The sequence below is a fragment of the Schistocerca cancellata genome, chromosome 5 (genome assembly GCF_023864275.1).
Source record: "Schistocerca cancellata isolate TAMUIC-IGC-003103 chromosome 5, iqSchCanc2.1, whole genome shotgun sequence".
In the NCBI taxonomy this organism is placed as follows: domain Eukaryota; kingdom Metazoa; phylum Arthropoda; class Insecta; order Orthoptera; family Acrididae; genus Schistocerca; species Schistocerca cancellata.
Genome location: NC_064630.1, coordinates 366,047,094 through 366,065,179, shown reverse-complemented (window position 1 = coordinate 366,065,179; position 18,086 = coordinate 366,047,094). Strand labels below are relative to the sequence as shown.

General features: G+C 38.4%; 1 protein-coding gene across 2 annotated transcripts in view; it reads left to right on the top strand.

The window, feature by feature from the left end:
* The window catches only part of LOC126187873 (WD repeat-containing protein 37-like), a 126,289-nt gene extending 109,245 nt beyond the window's left edge, over positions 1 to 17,044 (top strand). For both annotated transcript variants that reach the window (XM_049929204.1, XM_049929203.1), the window contains 3 exons: positions 3,639 to 3,777; positions 8,521 to 8,767; positions 16,138 to 17,044. In XM_049929204.1, the coding sequence (XP_049785161.1) occupies positions 3,639 to 3,777; positions 8,521 to 8,767; positions 16,138 to 16,266 (515 nt within the window). In that variant the 3' untranslated portion in view covers positions 16,267 to 17,044. The remainder of the gene's footprint in view (positions 1 to 3,638; positions 3,778 to 8,520; positions 8,768 to 16,137) is intronic.
* Positions 17,045 to 18,086: the final 1,042 nt, after the last annotated feature.

Genomic DNA, 18,086 nt, shown 5'->3' with positions numbered 1-18,086 from the left:
TATATGGAAAGATTAGCTTTTCTTGTAGTTATACTGTATGTGTATTAATTTAAATGATTAACTTTTCTTGTTTGTGTGTTCACACTACTTAATAGTGATCTTGCTATTAGCTGACTACATCACCTGTCCTATGCTAAGAATATCTGCTGTCATTGGATGATATCACATAACATGAGCTATGCTTGGCTGACAAAAGTGCAGTGCAATCTTGATTTAAGTGCTTTGGAAGCTACCTTGCTGCATTTGTTGGAATTCACATTTACACTTTCGTAATAGGAAAATATCCAATATACAAAACTTCCTGGCAGATTAAAACTGTGTGCCAGACCGAGACTTGGACTTGGGACCCGAGTTTGAGTCTCGGTCCGGCGCACAGTTTTAATCTGCCAGGAAGTTTCATATCAGCGCACACTATGCTGTAGAGTGGAAATTTCATTCTATCCAGTGTTCTCATTGCCACTCATCAGAGGTCCTTCAAAACACATTGCTTTATACTTGATTTCATTTCCTAAAGTGCCAGGAAGTTCTATGCCAGTGTATAAAACTTTTACCATTCAAAGGATTGATAAGTTTTTCAGCTCCATGAAAAAATGTATGAGGTATGTTCAAAAAGTAATGTGACTATATATTTTTATGAAAAAAATTATTTATTCATCAGTATTCATGTTGTTCCCTTCAAAGTAATCCCCCTCAGATACAAATACACTTGTGCCAACACTTCTTCCAATCCTCGAAGCACTTCTCATAAGCAGCTTTTGGTGCAGCCTTGAGTACTTCCACTGATGCAATTTTTATTTCTTCAGTCATTGAAAATATTCGTCCTTTAATAGGTCTCTTCAGTTTTGGGAACAGCAAAAAGTCACAGTGGGCCATATCCAGTGAATATGGTGGCTGAGGCATTATTTTCATGTTGTTTTTGGCCAAAAATTCCTCACAAGCAACAATGAATGAACAGGTGCGTTGTCATTATGCAAAAGCCTTGAATTGTTTTTCCACAGTTCCGGACTTTTTTGCATATTTGTTCTTGCAAACGGCGCATAACGTCAAGGTAATACTCCTTATTGACCGTATGACCTTGAGGCAAAAATTCATGATCCACTAGACCATGGCAATTGGGGGGGGGGGGGGGGGTGAGCAAAACTTTGACATTTGATCGAACTTGGCATGCTTTTTTTGGTCTTGGTTCTATGGGGAGCTTCCATTGGGACAATTGGGCTTTAGTTTTGATGTCTTAACCATAAACCCATGTTTCGTTACCATTTATGGCCTTTCTGAACAAATCAGAATCATCATTGACATCGTTAAAGAGCTCTTGAGTGATGCTCATGTGATGGTTCTTCTGAACACAATTGAGAAGTTTTGGAACAGAATTCGCTGACACATGTCTCATGCCCAGAAAATCTGAAAAAGTTGCATGACACGAGCTGACCATCTCAGGAACTTCTCTTACAGTCATTCGATGAGTTTCCAAAGCAATTTTCTTCACAGCTTTGATGTTATCATCTGTTGTTGATGTGCTGGGGCATCCAGAACAAGGTTCGTCTCGTCATTGGCATCTTCTCGGCCATCTTGGAAGAGCTTGTAAACATTTTTTTTACTTAGAGTAGACTCATCATATGCCACTTTCAACATTTCAAGTGTTTTAGAGAACTTGATTCCATTTTTCACACAAAATTTGATGCAAATTCTTTGCTCCGTTTTTTTGTAATAATCAAAAATCGCCGAGCACACTAAAACACGTCTAACCTTTCTCTCTGTCAAAAACAAATGAAGTATGCTGTACACTTGAAACTGTGAACATCTCTTCAGGACATGTGTACCAACATAAAAAAATAAAAATAATCAATAATTGAATGTATGTTACCTGTGCAGTTTGAAAAGTCACCTTACTTTTTGAACAGCCCTCATATTTTCACCTAGGGTGTAGTGTATTTTCACTTGGGGAAAATGTATTTTTAACCAAAAATCCGGGAAAGTCTGGGGGATTTTTATTTATTATTATTTTGTCCTTACATACACCCAGGATGGACCTAGGACACCACCTGTCAGAGATTCTAATGGATGATGAAAAAATTATAAGCCAAGTGCTATGCTTTATATGAAGAAGTGATTTTACAGAGTTTAAAGACAACACTTATATGACAGATTAGAGGGTCAGCTTAGGGGGCAGAGGTGGGAAGGTGGGCCTCTTGCTGTTGGTATTCTCCTCGAGGCATCACCTAATCCATACTTTGTACCTGATGCTGCCATAGTTGACAAAAATCTGTCTCTGAACATATGATACCAAATGCATACAGCTGGTTGTGATTTTAACTGTTGCACATTGTCCTTATTTTATTTTCAATGGCTGAATCTTAGTTGGCTAGTTACTCATTTGTGTACCTAGTACAAAACATACGATGGTTTTGTTACTGTCGAACAGAGAGAAGGAAAAAGCAGCTCATACCTACATCTTTGGATGCCACGAGATGATAGTGACTAATAACTATGTAGTTGAGTCTGTTTATATTGAAAATTGTGACTTACAGCAGCCAGATTTGGCATATAGGACCAGGACATTGATGACAAAGAATATATTGCATCAAGCATGTTCTTGTATCAGTATTGTGATGTGCCACACAATTGTATGTTGCTCAGACAATTGGGTGGAAGAATGTAAGTTGCTTGCTGTAGATAAAGATGTCTTTGTTTCATTTTTATTGCTCTTCAGAGTGTGGTAGTTATTTTTAACACAACATGTATTTGAATGAGAATATACGATGGGGAAACCTGACATGGTATGTAACTAGAAAGCTGATTTGTATAGACAGATAACATGTAGTAACAAACTGTGTTATCCTGGTGCAGAATGGCTACTAAAAAGGTAGTATTGTGTACATTAATATTATTTTTCGTGTGTTAGAATTCCATATGTTTGAAACAGCTTTCTGACATTTACTAAGACAACACAACACTTTAGAACATTTGGTTTTCACTAGTTAATAATACCCCCCTCCCCCATGCATCCCTCCAACCCCTGTGCTTTTGTGCTTAGTCTGTTATTCCCTATTTTCTTCAAGGGAATGTGTCCTGATCACTTGCCTCTTACATCTCCTATTTCCCCTTACATACATAATTTCATTTTATGGATTCATAATCATTTTTTATCTTCTCAGGGTGTTAGCACTTCCTCACCACTCTCTCTGCACCTTTAGTCTCATTTCTGACCTTTCCATTTCTAACTTTTTGTTATACACCATGTTTTTCAAATCCTGTTTTCTGAACCCTGTTTTTCACCACCAAGCCTAGAATTGTCTTCTTTAAAATGATGTCTGGCATTCACATCATAAAGTTTTTACTTGGATTTTTTTATTTTAAAATTCAGTTTTATGTGTCCTTTGTAGGTTCTTCTGTTTGGATTTTCTACTTGTTTCTTGCTGTTGCTACATAGAGTAAACTGTCACTTTTTATTCTAATTTATGTGATTGTAGAACTGATTCTTTGTGTGTATAATATACAGCCATTGGAAATTCATGAAGAATCTTCACTGTTGTTGTTGCTTGTAATTTTAGTAAATGCATAGCTTGAATTCTTTATGTACTAAAAGCTTACAGCAATTTTTGTTTGTTATGTACTAAGTAACCTTGTCTCAATTTTAGGTCATGACCAAGAGTTAACACATACTTCATCACATCACTCCAATCGTCTTGTTGTCACATCATCAAGGGACACAACATTTCGACTGTGGGATTTCAGAGAACCAATTCATTCCGTATCTGTTTTTCAAGGACACACAGAGTAAGCGATACTTGTAAAATTCTTCTTCTTTGTCTGCAAATAAGTCATGATAGAAATTGGTATTGTGCCTTAATTTTCAAGTAGTGCATGCCATCTGAAGTGGGTATTCTGGGGACCTAATGTTGTCAAGCGAAGTTATAGACTTGTGCCATATGCCCAAAATAGGTTATAGTTACTGTAAGTGCCCCCTCGTATTTCATGGTTGTTGTACAGTATATATATACAGAATGTGACAGTACTCATCACAGATATCTTCAATAGGTAATGCAGTATTTTTGAAATTTCCATAAAATTTTAGTTCTTTGCTAAAGAAAAGTGTGTTAAATGTGGAGCGAATTTTACTAGGCTATATATATAATGAAATCGTAAATGGCACATCTGTTTGCAAAGCAGGACTCGTGTGTCATAATGAGTTATATGAAATACGAAGACAGTAATTCCAAGACTTCAGACTATGCTACATAAAATTCTGAGGAGAGCATTATCACACTTGAACCTATGGAGTATATGCATTGATTGTGCTTGCAAGCTGTTTACTGCTTTTACATTTATTATAATTTTTTGTTTCAACCTGTCGGGTTTTTTATCTTCTTGGTTTCTGATCCCTTCAGTGTCTATTTATGGTTGATTTGGAAATCACGTACTAATTGCTGTATTTTGCTTGTTTCCCATCATCTTTTTCTCTGTGTCCCAACTTTGTGCCCTCATTTTTTTATCATCATCCTTTACTTCCTTCTTAATCTTGCCTTTGGTGTTACATATGACTTGCTTTTTGACAATGCTTGGTGTGTAGTAAGGAGGCAAAGTTGTGCCAAGGTTCTGGTTTGGTTTTTAGAGTTCCCTGTATTGGTACTGTGTAAGACTGTTTCCAAACTGAAGGAAGTAAAGGTCATGCCACCAACAAAAAGGCCTTGCCCGGTAAATAATGATTGGGTTTACTTATTTCTTATAACTACCTGCTCCAAATGTTGTACTATGGTATATGGCCACCAATAAATTTAAAAAAGGAACATTATTTGAACTTCTTGCTTTATCTTACTGGAAACCTTTTGTCTAATAACAGGCTCCCCTTCCCCTACAGCATTTGCTAGTCAGCGGTCTCATATTTAGCAATCAATCATTCCTTCTCATTCTTCTTCTGCCTCCATGTCAGTCATGTAAACCCAAAAGTGGAAGCCACAGAAACAAGCACTGCAAAAGTAGTGCTTCACTAATGATCAGTGAAACCAGTTCAGGCATTAGTGGATCTATAGCAACAAAGTCTTGAATACCAAGGACTGACCGTATCACCAAATAGATAGTTAGGAGGTAAGTAATACAGAGGCGTCCAAAAAAATGTATCCACTGTTTAAAAGTCCATAACTTGCAAACTATTTGATGGAGTTGTCTCATTTTTGGTGAAAGTGTAGCTTAAAGTCCAGATATCACTGTAGGTATTCGACATGGTCACCATTAACATCCACACACAAACGATGCCGCCGAACTGCAGCACAAACTACTGACTGCAAAGTGTTAAGTTGGATAGTTGCACATGAATGTATGATAGATTCTCGAAGTTTGTCCAATGTGTGTGGCTTTTGTCGATAAACGATGTCCTTTAGTTTTCCCCACAGGTAAAAGTCCAGAGGAGCTAGGCCTGGGGAACGTGGTGGATACTCGACAGCACCTCTACGGCCTATCCATCTTCCTGGTAGATTTTTGTCGAGATACACCCTAAGACGATTTTGGTAGTGGGCTGGGGCACCATCTTGTTGAAAGTAAACTCTTCGGTCTCCATACAAGTCTCGGAAATGGATGTCTGAAGCTTCTGAAGGTACACCTCGCCGGTAACTGTGCCGGTGGAAGATGGATAGGCCGTAGAGGTGCTGTGGAGTATCCACCACATTCCCCAGACCTAACTCCTCTGGACTTTTACCTGTGGGGCAACATTAAAGGACGTCATTTATCGACAAAAGCAACGCACATTGGATAAACTTCGAGAATCTACCGTACATTCATGCGCAAATATCCAACTGAACACGTTGCAGTCAGTAGTTCATGCTGCAGTTCGGCAGCATCGTTTGTGTGTGGATGTTAATGGTGACCATTTCGAACATCTACAGTGATATCTTTAAGTTGGACTTCATGCTACACTTTCACCAAAAATGAGACAACTCCGTCAATTAGTTTGCCTGTTATGGACTTTTAAACAGTAGATACATTTTTTTGGGCCCCTCTGTATTTTTCAGAGTACTGCTATATTTGGGACAGGTAAAATTGACTAATGGACATAATTATTATGATATGATGAAGGGAGTCCCTGCCTTTGCAGAAGAGGACCCTTTGAAATTAATGAACAGGGTAGTATAGTACAGTACATTACAATAAGTTTTATAGAATAGTGCTGCAAGCAGGGTGTAATAAAATCATGCTAGTTGGTCACTAATGTGTGAGCTTTTCCTCCTGTGCATCCTCATATGCCACTGCTGTTCCACCTTTGATTGTCTTACTACGAAAGAGGACATCTAAGTGGGATTTTGCCAATGATTTAACTCTTTGTTGTAATTGCTGCTTTTAGGCTTCTAAAGTTGATTGCCTTTTTAGTTTGTTCTTGGTAAACCTCTATGCAGTATAATGACAATGAAACACCTAACCCTTTCCTTGTTCACATTCCAGCACTGCACAGCCCTCTAGTTCACCAACACGCACACAGTCTTTTTACTTCTCTCCTTTTCCCTTTTGTGCCCCCCCTCCTGCCCCCACCCTCTGTCTAACCTCCCAAATGCACCTAGCTGCCCTACCCTCTCTCCGAATCGTCCCTGTGTGCTCCCACAAGCAGCACTTTACTGTCCCCCACCCCTACCCTGCTACTATCCCTCGCCTCCCAGCCTCCTCCTTACCCCCACCAATCAGATTGCTTCTCCCATCATGTGCAGTTTCTTGCAGTCTGCCCAGCCAGAGACCATGGTCGTGTGTGTGTGTGTGTGTGTGTGTGTGTGTGTGTGTAAATCAGGAGGTGGTTTTTTGGCCAAAAGCTTACTTGCTTAGCAGTCTTTCTGCTATGCTTGTCTGTGGCTGAATATTTCCACTATATGGTGAGTAGCAATCTATCATCTTCATAATATTGTCATTATTCCATCCTGGATTTTCCATTATTTGATTTTGTCTATGCAGTATAACATATTTCCATTCCAAAATTGCTTGACTACCTCTTCTATACATTATATCATTGTTACTAAGTGTGTTGAGCGGCTAATTTATAAACGCAGAAAAAGGTATGGATTAAAACCAAATAATTTAGCCGAGCCGTCTTTTTGGAACTCACCAGCTTTTGTGTGTTTCTTAAGTATCATATAATCCATGACTACAAATACCTCTGCATCACTCAATAACAGGGAAAGAAGATGTACATTCAGATATTTATCATTTGTTTCACCAGGGAAAGCCTGTGGAAACAATTTCCCTGGATAAAAGTTGTGCAGATGATTAAGGGCAGGTATCGATAAAATTTCATCCCAAGGAAGGAGAGGCACACAGCAGTCAATTGAAATGCCAATAATAATAAAAATTAAAGGGATAGCAGCTGACTGCTGTGTGCCTCCCCTTCCTTATAGTCTACAGTTGCTGTGCACCACGGTTCCTGATGGAATCAAAGTTGGTTAAAATTTCGTCCTAGTCACAAAAAATTGCAGATGGCTGAAAATTTATTTCATAACATATCTTTGCGTGCTGAATTCAGGGAGTAAATCCAATATGCTGAACAATTTTTGTCATCACTTTTGAATTTTTGATTTTTGAAAAAAATCATTATTTTTTCAAACCCATATGTGGAGTTGTTGGTTATCATGGAATGTATTCACGAAAATAATTTGAATCAAATTTTTTAAAAATTGACAGAGGCATAGCTTTTTTTTGTTTAGGCCATTGTAGTTTTTTCAATGAAATTGAAGTATAGGTATCTTTTTAACATTAAATCAATTATAAAAATTCTGTATTTATAATACATGACAAGAACTGAGCATAAAGTAGAATTAATAAGACATTATACAAAGTTTGGCCCATCAGGAAGGAAAAGTAAATAAAAAATTACTTGATACATTTGAAAATTGTATTCTTTATTTCCAATTCACAAATTACATCACATATTTCCATCTCCGCAGCATCCACGTGGATAGCTCATAGAGTATAGCCGGCCACGCGGTATGAAAATGGATCATTTCTGGCCACCAGGAATCAATCACACTGTCGTCAATCGCCAGGCTTCTGCATCACATTTGAGTTGGTAGATTGCAGGAGTGTTAACGCTAGAGAGAGAGAGAGAGAGAGAGAGAGAGAGAGGTGTGTGTGTGTGTGTGTGTGTGTGTGTGTGTGTGTGTGTGTGTTGTGGTGAGAATAGTTATGTAAAGTAACTGAATGGTGTTAAAATGTTGGTCCTGCTTGACCTAAGAACCTCACACCCTGCCACCATCCATTCTGGATTAGAAACCTTAAGATATTTGCTTTCCAGTTCACAACTGAGTTCGCTGTGAACATAAATCTGCAGGTCTGCAAAAAAAAATAGTGATGAAACAAATTTTGTTCAGCAAACTGGATTTACCCATTGAATTCAGCATGCCAAGATATGGTATGAAATAAATTTTCAGCTCACTGTAATTGTTTTACTACTGGGTTTAAATTTCACCAGTACCTCCCCTTAACTGATTGAATATTGTTGATGTAGAATTATTACAAGATTATATAATATTGATCTTTCTTTGTCTACAGGACTGTTACTTCTGCAGTATTTACACGCGAGGACAAAGTTGTTTCTGGTTCAGATGACAGGAGTGTAAAAGTATGGGATTTAAGAAATATGCGATCACCCCTTGCAACTGTACGTGCTGACTCAGCTGTAAATCGTTTGGCAGTATCTGCTGGAGGTGTTGTTGCAATACCACATGACAACCGACAAGTACGTTTATTCGACTTGAATGGTCAGCGAGTTGCTAGGTTACCACGTACAAGTCACAAGGTAAGATGAATGAGAATTACCTATTTTATATTGCATTTAATAATGCAATATTAATGGTGACAGAGTTAATGTTATTGTTTCCTTTCAGTTGCAGCTTGTTTTTCTGTAATGGACATTACAAAATTTCATTCCAGGAAACGTGAAGATGAAAATACTAATTTTTTAAAAATTGGTTTAGTGAGGTTAATGTTGCCACATAATTGGAAATCAGTACCTGTCATCATATTTTATTTTGTGACTAATAATTTTTGGCAGTATATGAACAATGAATCATATAATGCCATGTTTTGTTATTGTTCTGGTTGGTGTTGTTATTTCATGCTCATGTTAAGTTAAACTGGTGCAATATGAGCCTTTATCAAAGTTCCTGGTGTTCAACATTAGGAGCATAATGTACTACTCTTACATATGCATAGTTGTTCCAGTCATTCCAGCCAGTTTCATGTGTGTTATATGCAGATGAATGAGGAGTTTTCACATTTGGAGCTCAGGAAAATGGTACTACACACCTTTTATTACCAAAAATGTTTAATTGCAGTAACATTGTGGTGTTTCACCCAAGCTGAATTAGAGTGTGTTTTGAGACAGGAGTAATCTGTATTCTCCTTGTTTTGGTGCAAGAATCCAAATCTAAAGGCTATACTTCTTATGAGACTGTATGGAATGGGAGTGTGGGGCGAGAAATTTGTTGAAGATGTCATTCCAGTATATGCCCCTTGAACAATGTCACATGCTGGCAAGATGTTCTCCACTCTTTTTGTTTCATGGACACAATATATAACTGTTCAGATTTGCATGTAACCTACTTATTACTCCCAAAGATACAAACTCTAACGATCAACAAAACTAAACAACAGTCCAATGGAAATCATTCCTTCTTTGTGAACATAGTTTCCCCATGGACATATAAAATTGCTGTGCATTACATAGCTCTTCTAGTGCCCCATGTGTCTTGTTGGCACGAAAAATTTCAAATTACCCACCCAAATCCCATGTTTGGCCATCCCAACAATAATCAAACTTGAATGATGAATAGTTACTTGGACAGGCTTGCAAAAGTTTGGTGCTTGTTGTAGTTGTGGGACCCTTGTGATTATCACCTTCTCAGCACACATCATGTGTAGCCTTTGTTTTGACTTTCGAACTTGGTAGAGATAAAGATTCTTCACCTTCATCTTTACTTCAGATTCGATTTGTGTTCATTTTATCAGTGCAAGATCAGCCACTTTGTGCTTGGAAGCTTTCTTCTTACTTTTCTTAAAACGTTCTTGGGTATTCAGCCTGTCAGAATTGTCCAGTTGATATGATATTATGGCAAGCTGACTTGTCACCATCTTCAGGCAGTTGTGATTACTGATTCGTCTTCTGCTGTGTGCCATCTTACCTACCCTCTCCCTCCCACTGCTGAGCTTGGGCTCGCTTTACCAGGGAGTTGCCAGGACATGAGTTGGGGTCTTCAGTATCTCTGCTGCCACTGTGGGGGGTCTGGAGGCCTCTGGTGCAAAGGAAATGCCTCTACGTGGTGTTATTCCCAGCTCTCCAGTTAGCATGACCAGAGTGGATATTTCCACAGACCATTATTGTGCTTTGTGCACTCTCAAGACTTTGTACCAAGCTTTACTTAGTTGGAAACCACAGTCTTTATTTATCAGCTCATCATGTAGTGCATCTCTACAAGTTCCTTTAAAATGGAAATACATATTTCCTGCACCATCCAGGTGGTGTGACCGCTATACATTTTCTGACTCTGGTATGGGATGCAGTAGACTCCTGGTTTTTGGAATCTTAGTTCATTCCCAACAAGGTGCATTTATGGTTGTGGACAAAATACATACTTGACTTTCTTTATGGAGTAGTCTTCCAATTTTTGAATATGTGTTCTGACATACAGGATAAATGCCTTCGCACCAGGTTTCTATTCTTCCCCTGCAAGTTGTGACCTTGACTCCTTCAGTTTTATGGTATACTTGACCTAATGTGAAGGTAACTGTCCTTCTGGAAAACTACCTGTAGGTGCTGCAACTCAGCTGCTAAGTTCTCTTGGATGGAGATTTCACGAGCCCTGTCCTGTAGTGTGCTGAGGGTGTCATCTTGTTGTGAAGAGGCATGACAGATGGAATCACGCATTGGTTTGCACTAAACATCATGTCCTAGTGTGTCATGTGATCTCTGTTTGACCAGCTTGTCTGGGAAGGGAAGCTGATTTTATTTATTGTAAATATGATGTTTTGGTGCAGCAAATTCAGATGTTGCAGAAAGCTTTGTAGATGCTCTTGCCCACCTAGTTAGATCATGAATGTGTCATGTAAGTATCAGAGAAAGCGTGAAGCTTTGTGGGCTGCTGACTCGACCTTTATCAGATGCCTCCAAGAACACGCTGGCTACCATTGCTGATAGTACAGCTCATCACTACTCTGTTGGTCTGTTCATAGTGACATCCATTAAACCGGAAGGAGTTTGATGTGAGAATGAGTCCAGAGAGTACTGTCACTGGCGTTTACCTCCTGTGAGGTTGAGAGAGTCTGTTAGAAGTACTTTGTGCTGCTAAATTTACGTTGGTATTGTTATCCCCCGCGCGCGCGCGCGCCCACACACACACACACACACACACACACACACACACACACACACACACACACACATATATATTCACTAGCAGTACCTTAGTAAAAAGAGAAACCACACTGAACCTCACAATGAGGTTCTCCTGACCTAGCAGAAGCCTGAACCTGCTGGACAAAATGCACTGAATTTTGTATGTGATGGAGCCAATTGCCAAAAAAGGACCTGGGAATTAAGGTCAGGCGTTTCGCTAGCTCAAACAGTGGCTGCACCGATATTGCTTAGGATGAGAGAGAATACAATCACTTATTTGTAGGCTTCAAGTAGTTGAAACATTTCTGCTCACAACTGAGATGTAAATTGGTTGTAAATTAAAGTTCGTTTATTGCAGTTGTCTTATTAATTTACAGAGTTTGTTGCAAAAGATATAAAAGGTTTTGCAGCAGAAAAGAAGTTGCTGTCTTAATACTAAGCTTGTTAGATTGGAGGTGTTGATTGTTGCTCAGGCTAGTAATTTATTCTCATTTGCCACAGAAAGTTCTGAGGTGATTCTTTTGAAAATAGGATGCATTCTTACGTAGTTCGCTGTGGCCTTATATTCTGATAGACAGCTAGTTAGTGATTATGCCCACATAAAATGCTGTGTAGTAATTGCAGCAGAGCTGGTACAGGACTGGAGTAGGATGTGCTGAGTGGGTGAATTGGGAAGGTCTTGCATGTGGGTCTTCTACGGGAATAATGTGGTCCCTGTGGTTAAGGGTTGAGAGTGGAAGTGGCGTAGAGATGGACTAGGGTGTTGTCTAAATTTGGTGGGTGACAGAATACAGTTTTGGGAGTATGATAAAGATCTTGACTAAGATGTCTCTCATTTACAGACTTCGTAATACTCTTCAAAGTTCTGGTGAATGATATGGTTCAGCTGCTCCAGTCCGGGATGATATTTGGTGACAAGGGGGATGTTCATTTGCAACTAATTCTTGGAGATGGTGGGAGGATCAGGGGAGTGACAGGACAAGACATGGGAAACCTGTTTGCTGCGTACGTTTGGGGTGTAGTGTCTTTCTGCAAAGGCCTTTGAGCGACCCTCAGCATACTGGGCAAAACAATTCTTGTCATTGCAGGCTCACCAACTGCTGGTGGCCAGGCTGTATGGGACTGATTCTTTTTTGTGTGGAAGGTGTGTCAGCTGTTGAAATGAAGATTGTGGTATACACATGAACAAAGGTGTGGATGGAGCCATCAGAGAAGTAGAGGTCAGCATCCAGGAACGTGCCATGTTGGGTTGAGGAGGCCCAGGTGAGATAGATGGAAGGCTGGTTTTGAGTTTGTGTAGGAATGAGGATAAAGTGTCCTGGCTCTGGGTCCAGGTCATGAAGATATCAACAAAGAATCTTTGAACCAAGCAAAGGGGTTAAGGTTTTTGGAGGCTAGGAAGGTTTCCTGTGGATGGCTTACAAATAAGTTGGCAAACGACAGTTCCATGTGAGTGCCCATGGCTATGCCACAGATTAGTTAATATACCTTCCTCTCAAGGAGAAGTAATTATTATAGTTAGTAAGGCATACAAGGAGGGAGGCAATGCATTTGGAGTTGGAAGGATTTTGGGGTAAGTAGTGTTCTGTAGTGACAAGGCCATGGGCATGAGGAATGTTGGCATCATATTTTCGATATGAGAGGCTCTCTTCCAAAAGCTAGCAATGTTTTTGAATGACTGAACACTTCTGCTTCTCTTAATTTACCATTTTTTCTTATTTTCTTTGCTTTTAACATTTGCCTGCATTAATTAGAATAATGATTTAATATCATCATTCTTCTAATAACAGTAATTTTTTCAAAATTGTTTTTATGGAAATTACATTAGTTCTGCCTTGCTTCCTTCACAGGTACAAGTTGTACATAAAAAATCACTCCCTGTTTCTTATCCACACCACCTTCACAAATTCAGAGTATCTATTTCACTCAACATTTTCAAGAGCTTTCTGCAGATCTACAAATACAATAAATGTAGGTCTGTCTTTCTTCAGTCTGTCTGCTTAGATAAATCATAGGGTCACAGGGTGTATACGACCCGGGACAACCGGGAATTCCGGGAAAAACCCGGGAATTTTTTCATCCGGGAGAAAACCGGGAAAAACCCGGGAATTTTTCGGAATTCCGGGAATTTTTCATTGTTTTAGCTTTCAGTTACATTTTTGTAGTTTTGACTGCAGAATTGATTCTCTAGCAAAGAATGTTATTGTATCCTGCTACTGGAGAATGATACTGCAGCAGTAAAATATAAACGAGAGGGAAAAAAATAAAACTGTAGTGGCAAAGGAAATGTGCATTTTACGACAACAAAACACCGTGCACGCACAAGCGTCTACAGATAGCAAAAATATGTTAAAGGCCGTAGGGCGCAGACTGTAATTCTTCGTAACAATAAACTGCTTGCTATGAGCATGACGTCACAACTGTTCACATTAGGTTCGTTTGACCAGTTGCCAGCGGTCTGTTGCGCATGCGCATTTGACTCGCGTATAAGCAGTACCTTCTCTCGCTTCCCGCTTCTTGAAGTTTGGCTGTTAGCTGCATCGGTAGTAGCAGCAAGCAGCCAGATGCAAACGAGAAAAATTTTTCTCGCGCGCCCTAGCTGCCAGATTCGCGCTTGCACAGAGTTGTCCGAGTTGTAGTGGGGAGGGGGTTAGTCTCCACGTGACCCGTGTTTACGTTAAGTGATTTCGCTGCTTCTCTTCGTGTACAGCTCCCACGTCAAATGAAAACAAAACGGATTTCTGTGGCCGGGAGCTATCAAGTAAATTAAAATGCATTCACATAATTACAGAGGGCAAAAATATATTATTAATTTCAGTTTCTGATTTTATTTTCTTTCCAAGTTAGTAGCAGTCAAGCATTAATCGCCTTGCAGAAGAATGAAGTTATTTTTGCAAGTTTGCTAAAGAAATTCCGCTGAGGCAATCATTTTATTTGAAACGAAGTGTTTCATTTAACAATTTTGGGTACTTCCAACTGTTCGGTGAATTTCAAGTTCACGTTATCATCTTCTGCCATGTATGGCATTATGCCATAATAAAGAACGAAACATGAGATTGTAGAGTACTGGTACTCCAAGAAAATTTACATCCCAAAAACCACACTGAAAAGCTTAATATCAGATGGGACCTACTTCATTGTGAATCTGGAAAAAACCAATGTGCACTTCAAGCCGAATTATGCATTTTAGTATGATTCACGAAATTTTGATGCCTTTTGGAGTATCCTCTGATGCCCTGTTTCTTTTATGGTGTAGTGTAAGCTCTCTTAGTGCTTTATACACACGAACATGCTGGCTTCCTACACCACTGCAGTTGCACACGCACAATAATTCGTTTTTGGCGCTCTCTGGCAACTGGTAAATCGAACCTATAACTAACAGTATTGCGAACGGTGGTTAGAAAAGCGTTACTTTCAAAGTAAATTTCTTTTTACGCAAGATGAATTATGTTACGTGTGTGAAAGTAGGATGGATATCTAAATAACAGAGCGTTCGAAACTGAACAGTTTGAGGACCAGCCACTTCGAGAATTTCGAGCCGAGGCATTTATGTCACTATTTTAAATTTACTGGCACATTTGTGTGATGTATCTTAAAGTATATCACACCAAAAAAAGACCAATATTACACGTGAAAGCTTAGCTTTTCTTGTAGATATACGTTACTGTGTACATTAATGTAAACCGTTAACTTTTCCTCTTGTGTGTTCGCGCTATGTAACCAGTAATCTTGCTAGTGGCTGACTATAACACGTGCCCTATGCTCTGAATAGGTGCTGTCATCGGCTGGCGAGATCTCGTGGCTTGAGATATGACTCGCTTACAAAAGGACATCACAACCTCGGTTGCAACGCTCCGGAAACTAACAAGCTGTGTTTGGTGCAATTCGAATTTATACTTTCGTAATACGAAAATATGCAGCGTATATGTTGCTGCAAATCAAAGGTCTTTCCAAAACTTCTCTGCTCCGGCTTTTCTTTTTTTCCGGGAAGTTCTACGCGATTATATAAAACGTTAACCATTCAAAGGATTGATAAGTTTTACAGTTCCGAGGGAACTTTTTCTGTGCTAAGTGACAGTAGGTCGCCCGGGAAAAAGCATATTTTTTAAACGGGATATCCGGGAGAAATCCGGGAATAATCCGGGAATTTTTTTTCCTTGTCCCTGTATACACCCTGGGTCAGTATTGACATTTATGTTTCCCACATTTCTCTGTAACCCAAATAGATATTCCCTCGAGGTCCAGTTCTACCTGTTTTTTGATTCATTTGTAAATCATTCATGTCAGTGTTTTGCAGGCATAACTTACCAAATTGATAATTGGATAAAATTCACACATCAGCACTCATATCTCCTTTGGAAATGGTATTAATATGTTCTTTTTGATGTGTTAGGGTATTTGTCTTCTGAGGTTCCGAGGCTTTTTGTTCATGATGTTATTGCTTAATAGCCTGTATCCTTATTCCGTTTTGAATGAAAGTATATCTTATAAAAAATCAGCTAAATTTTTTCAATCTTGTAATATCATGTAGCTCAGGGTATTGTACATATTGTAATGTGAATTTTGTTATGTGGTTCATTACAAATAGTTAAATTCTCCTTGTTTCCCATTTGGTTTTATACGTAGTTTTCCTGTACCAGTAATTTTTTTCTGTGTTCTGTAAATCATGTGTGCAGCATAGAGAGCAGTGTCCGTTGTTAGTATATGTCATGTTATATCGTCATATAACCTGAAACAGCGTAAAAACTGACTCTAATTAATTATTTTTCTTCCAGGGACATAGACGGATGGTATGCTCTGTAGCATGGGCTGATGAAAACACAAGTGTACCATGCAATTTCTTTTCATGTGGATTTGATCGACTGATACTTGGCTGGTCTGTCCAGTTGAGCAAAGATTTGTAGATTTTGCAATGGAAAATTGCTGTGGTCATTGATCATTTTAAAGTGTGTAAAAACAATACACAATACACATCTTCATATAGAAACTCATTTTTGAAGGATATGTTAATGTATGTGCTTATTTCAGAGCAAATCTGTTTATCAGTGTCTAAAATGAATTCTCATTTTATTATTTGTTGAGTCCCAATTTGTTGTGTGGGGACTTGTATAATAGTCTTGTAAAAACAACTGTTAAAAGTCAGATGTAAATAAGCATTGAATGATATAGGTGTTGCTGTTTTACAGATATTAATCTGTTCAATCTTCTGAAATCCTATGAGTGCCTTGTTACATTATTTTATGCAGCTCCACAGCAGTTTATAATTCACAAAATTAATATTTGCTTAAAAACTGTGAGATGTAAGAGTGTACTGTTAGCCTTAGTAGTTCTACATCTCGTCTTAAATGCTTGTTTATTCTCTTGTGTTTGGCAGTAGATCTACTATGTTTCTTGTGCACCATGTTAAAAAAAAGGAGAGAAAAATTTTCTGTTACTAAGCCTCGTATCCATAAAATGGTACTGACTGTTTTGTTCCTTGTAAATGACGAATTGGTTACCCTCATTGTTCCTTCTGTAAATAATCTCATATTACAGTTTGGTTATGTGCTGTACTTTTTGTTGTGATATTTGTATTGTTACATTATTTTCCCATAATTTGTCACAGTCTTTGTAGTGAGCAAAGTATTTCTCTTTTGTATTCTAATAGTGCAAATATAGTGATGTTGGTGTGTGTTTGTTTCAGTAGCTGTGTTTAATGCTTCCTGTTAGCAGCTCAAGCATATTTTGGATGAGATGTAGAGTATTTGTATCGTATTTTTTTCTTTGGCTTACAGTTGCAGAAACTGATGGAAATTCAGCAGCAGTGTTGTAAAACAATATTTACAGTTACAAAATTATGAAAAGGAAAGTAGCTACTCACCATATAGCGGAGATGCCGAGTCACTGATAGGATTTTCCGTTTAATATTTTCAGTTACAATGTCATGAGAGGATATAAAGGATTAAGCAGACTATTTTTGTCTTAGACCTTAGTTATTCAACAATTAACAACAAAGAAAAATTAAATGTCTAACTGTAAACCTCTGTCACAGTAATTTGCATGCAAAGGGTTGAAGTTCAAAACATTTGAATCTTGTCATTTATACTCGTGAACAAGGAGTCCAAGGAAACCTTATTTTTTCCAGACTAGTAGAACATGGTTCCATTAAAATATATACCTTCCGTCTGACTACTGGATGTTAACTTCGTAAGTTGGAATACTTTCTATAGGCTTTTTTTGTGTTTTGGCTCCCTGGCACTAAATAAGCAGAAACTGAAGAACACTGTCTGCTGATCATTGTCCTGTTTTTCAGTATTATATGTGATAGTAATGAAAAACATTTTAGCACACCAGAGGCAGTAGATGTTACCGCTCCTCTTATAAGCAATTTTTGTGTTGAATACATAAATTGCATAAAAGCCACACATTTAATGCAGCAGGTATTTCGTACAAACAGAGATTATAGGTTTAATTTCTCTTAATGTGAGTGCTATGTGTGTGAGGTTGACTCAACTATGTTGTACTGGATGAAGGTTTCTTCCATTTCTTGTTTTCTTCCATTTCTTGCAGTTAAAGTCCTCTGGAAACAGGAAAGGAAAAAAAAATGTGTGTGCAGTTAATAACAAGTGATGTAGCATAAAATGCAGAAAAAGCTTTTGAGACCAGAAATATCGTGCAAGGGAGGATCAGAAAGTAATCCACAGTAATTTTTTTTCAACTAGCATTACAGCTGGAATGTTGAAAT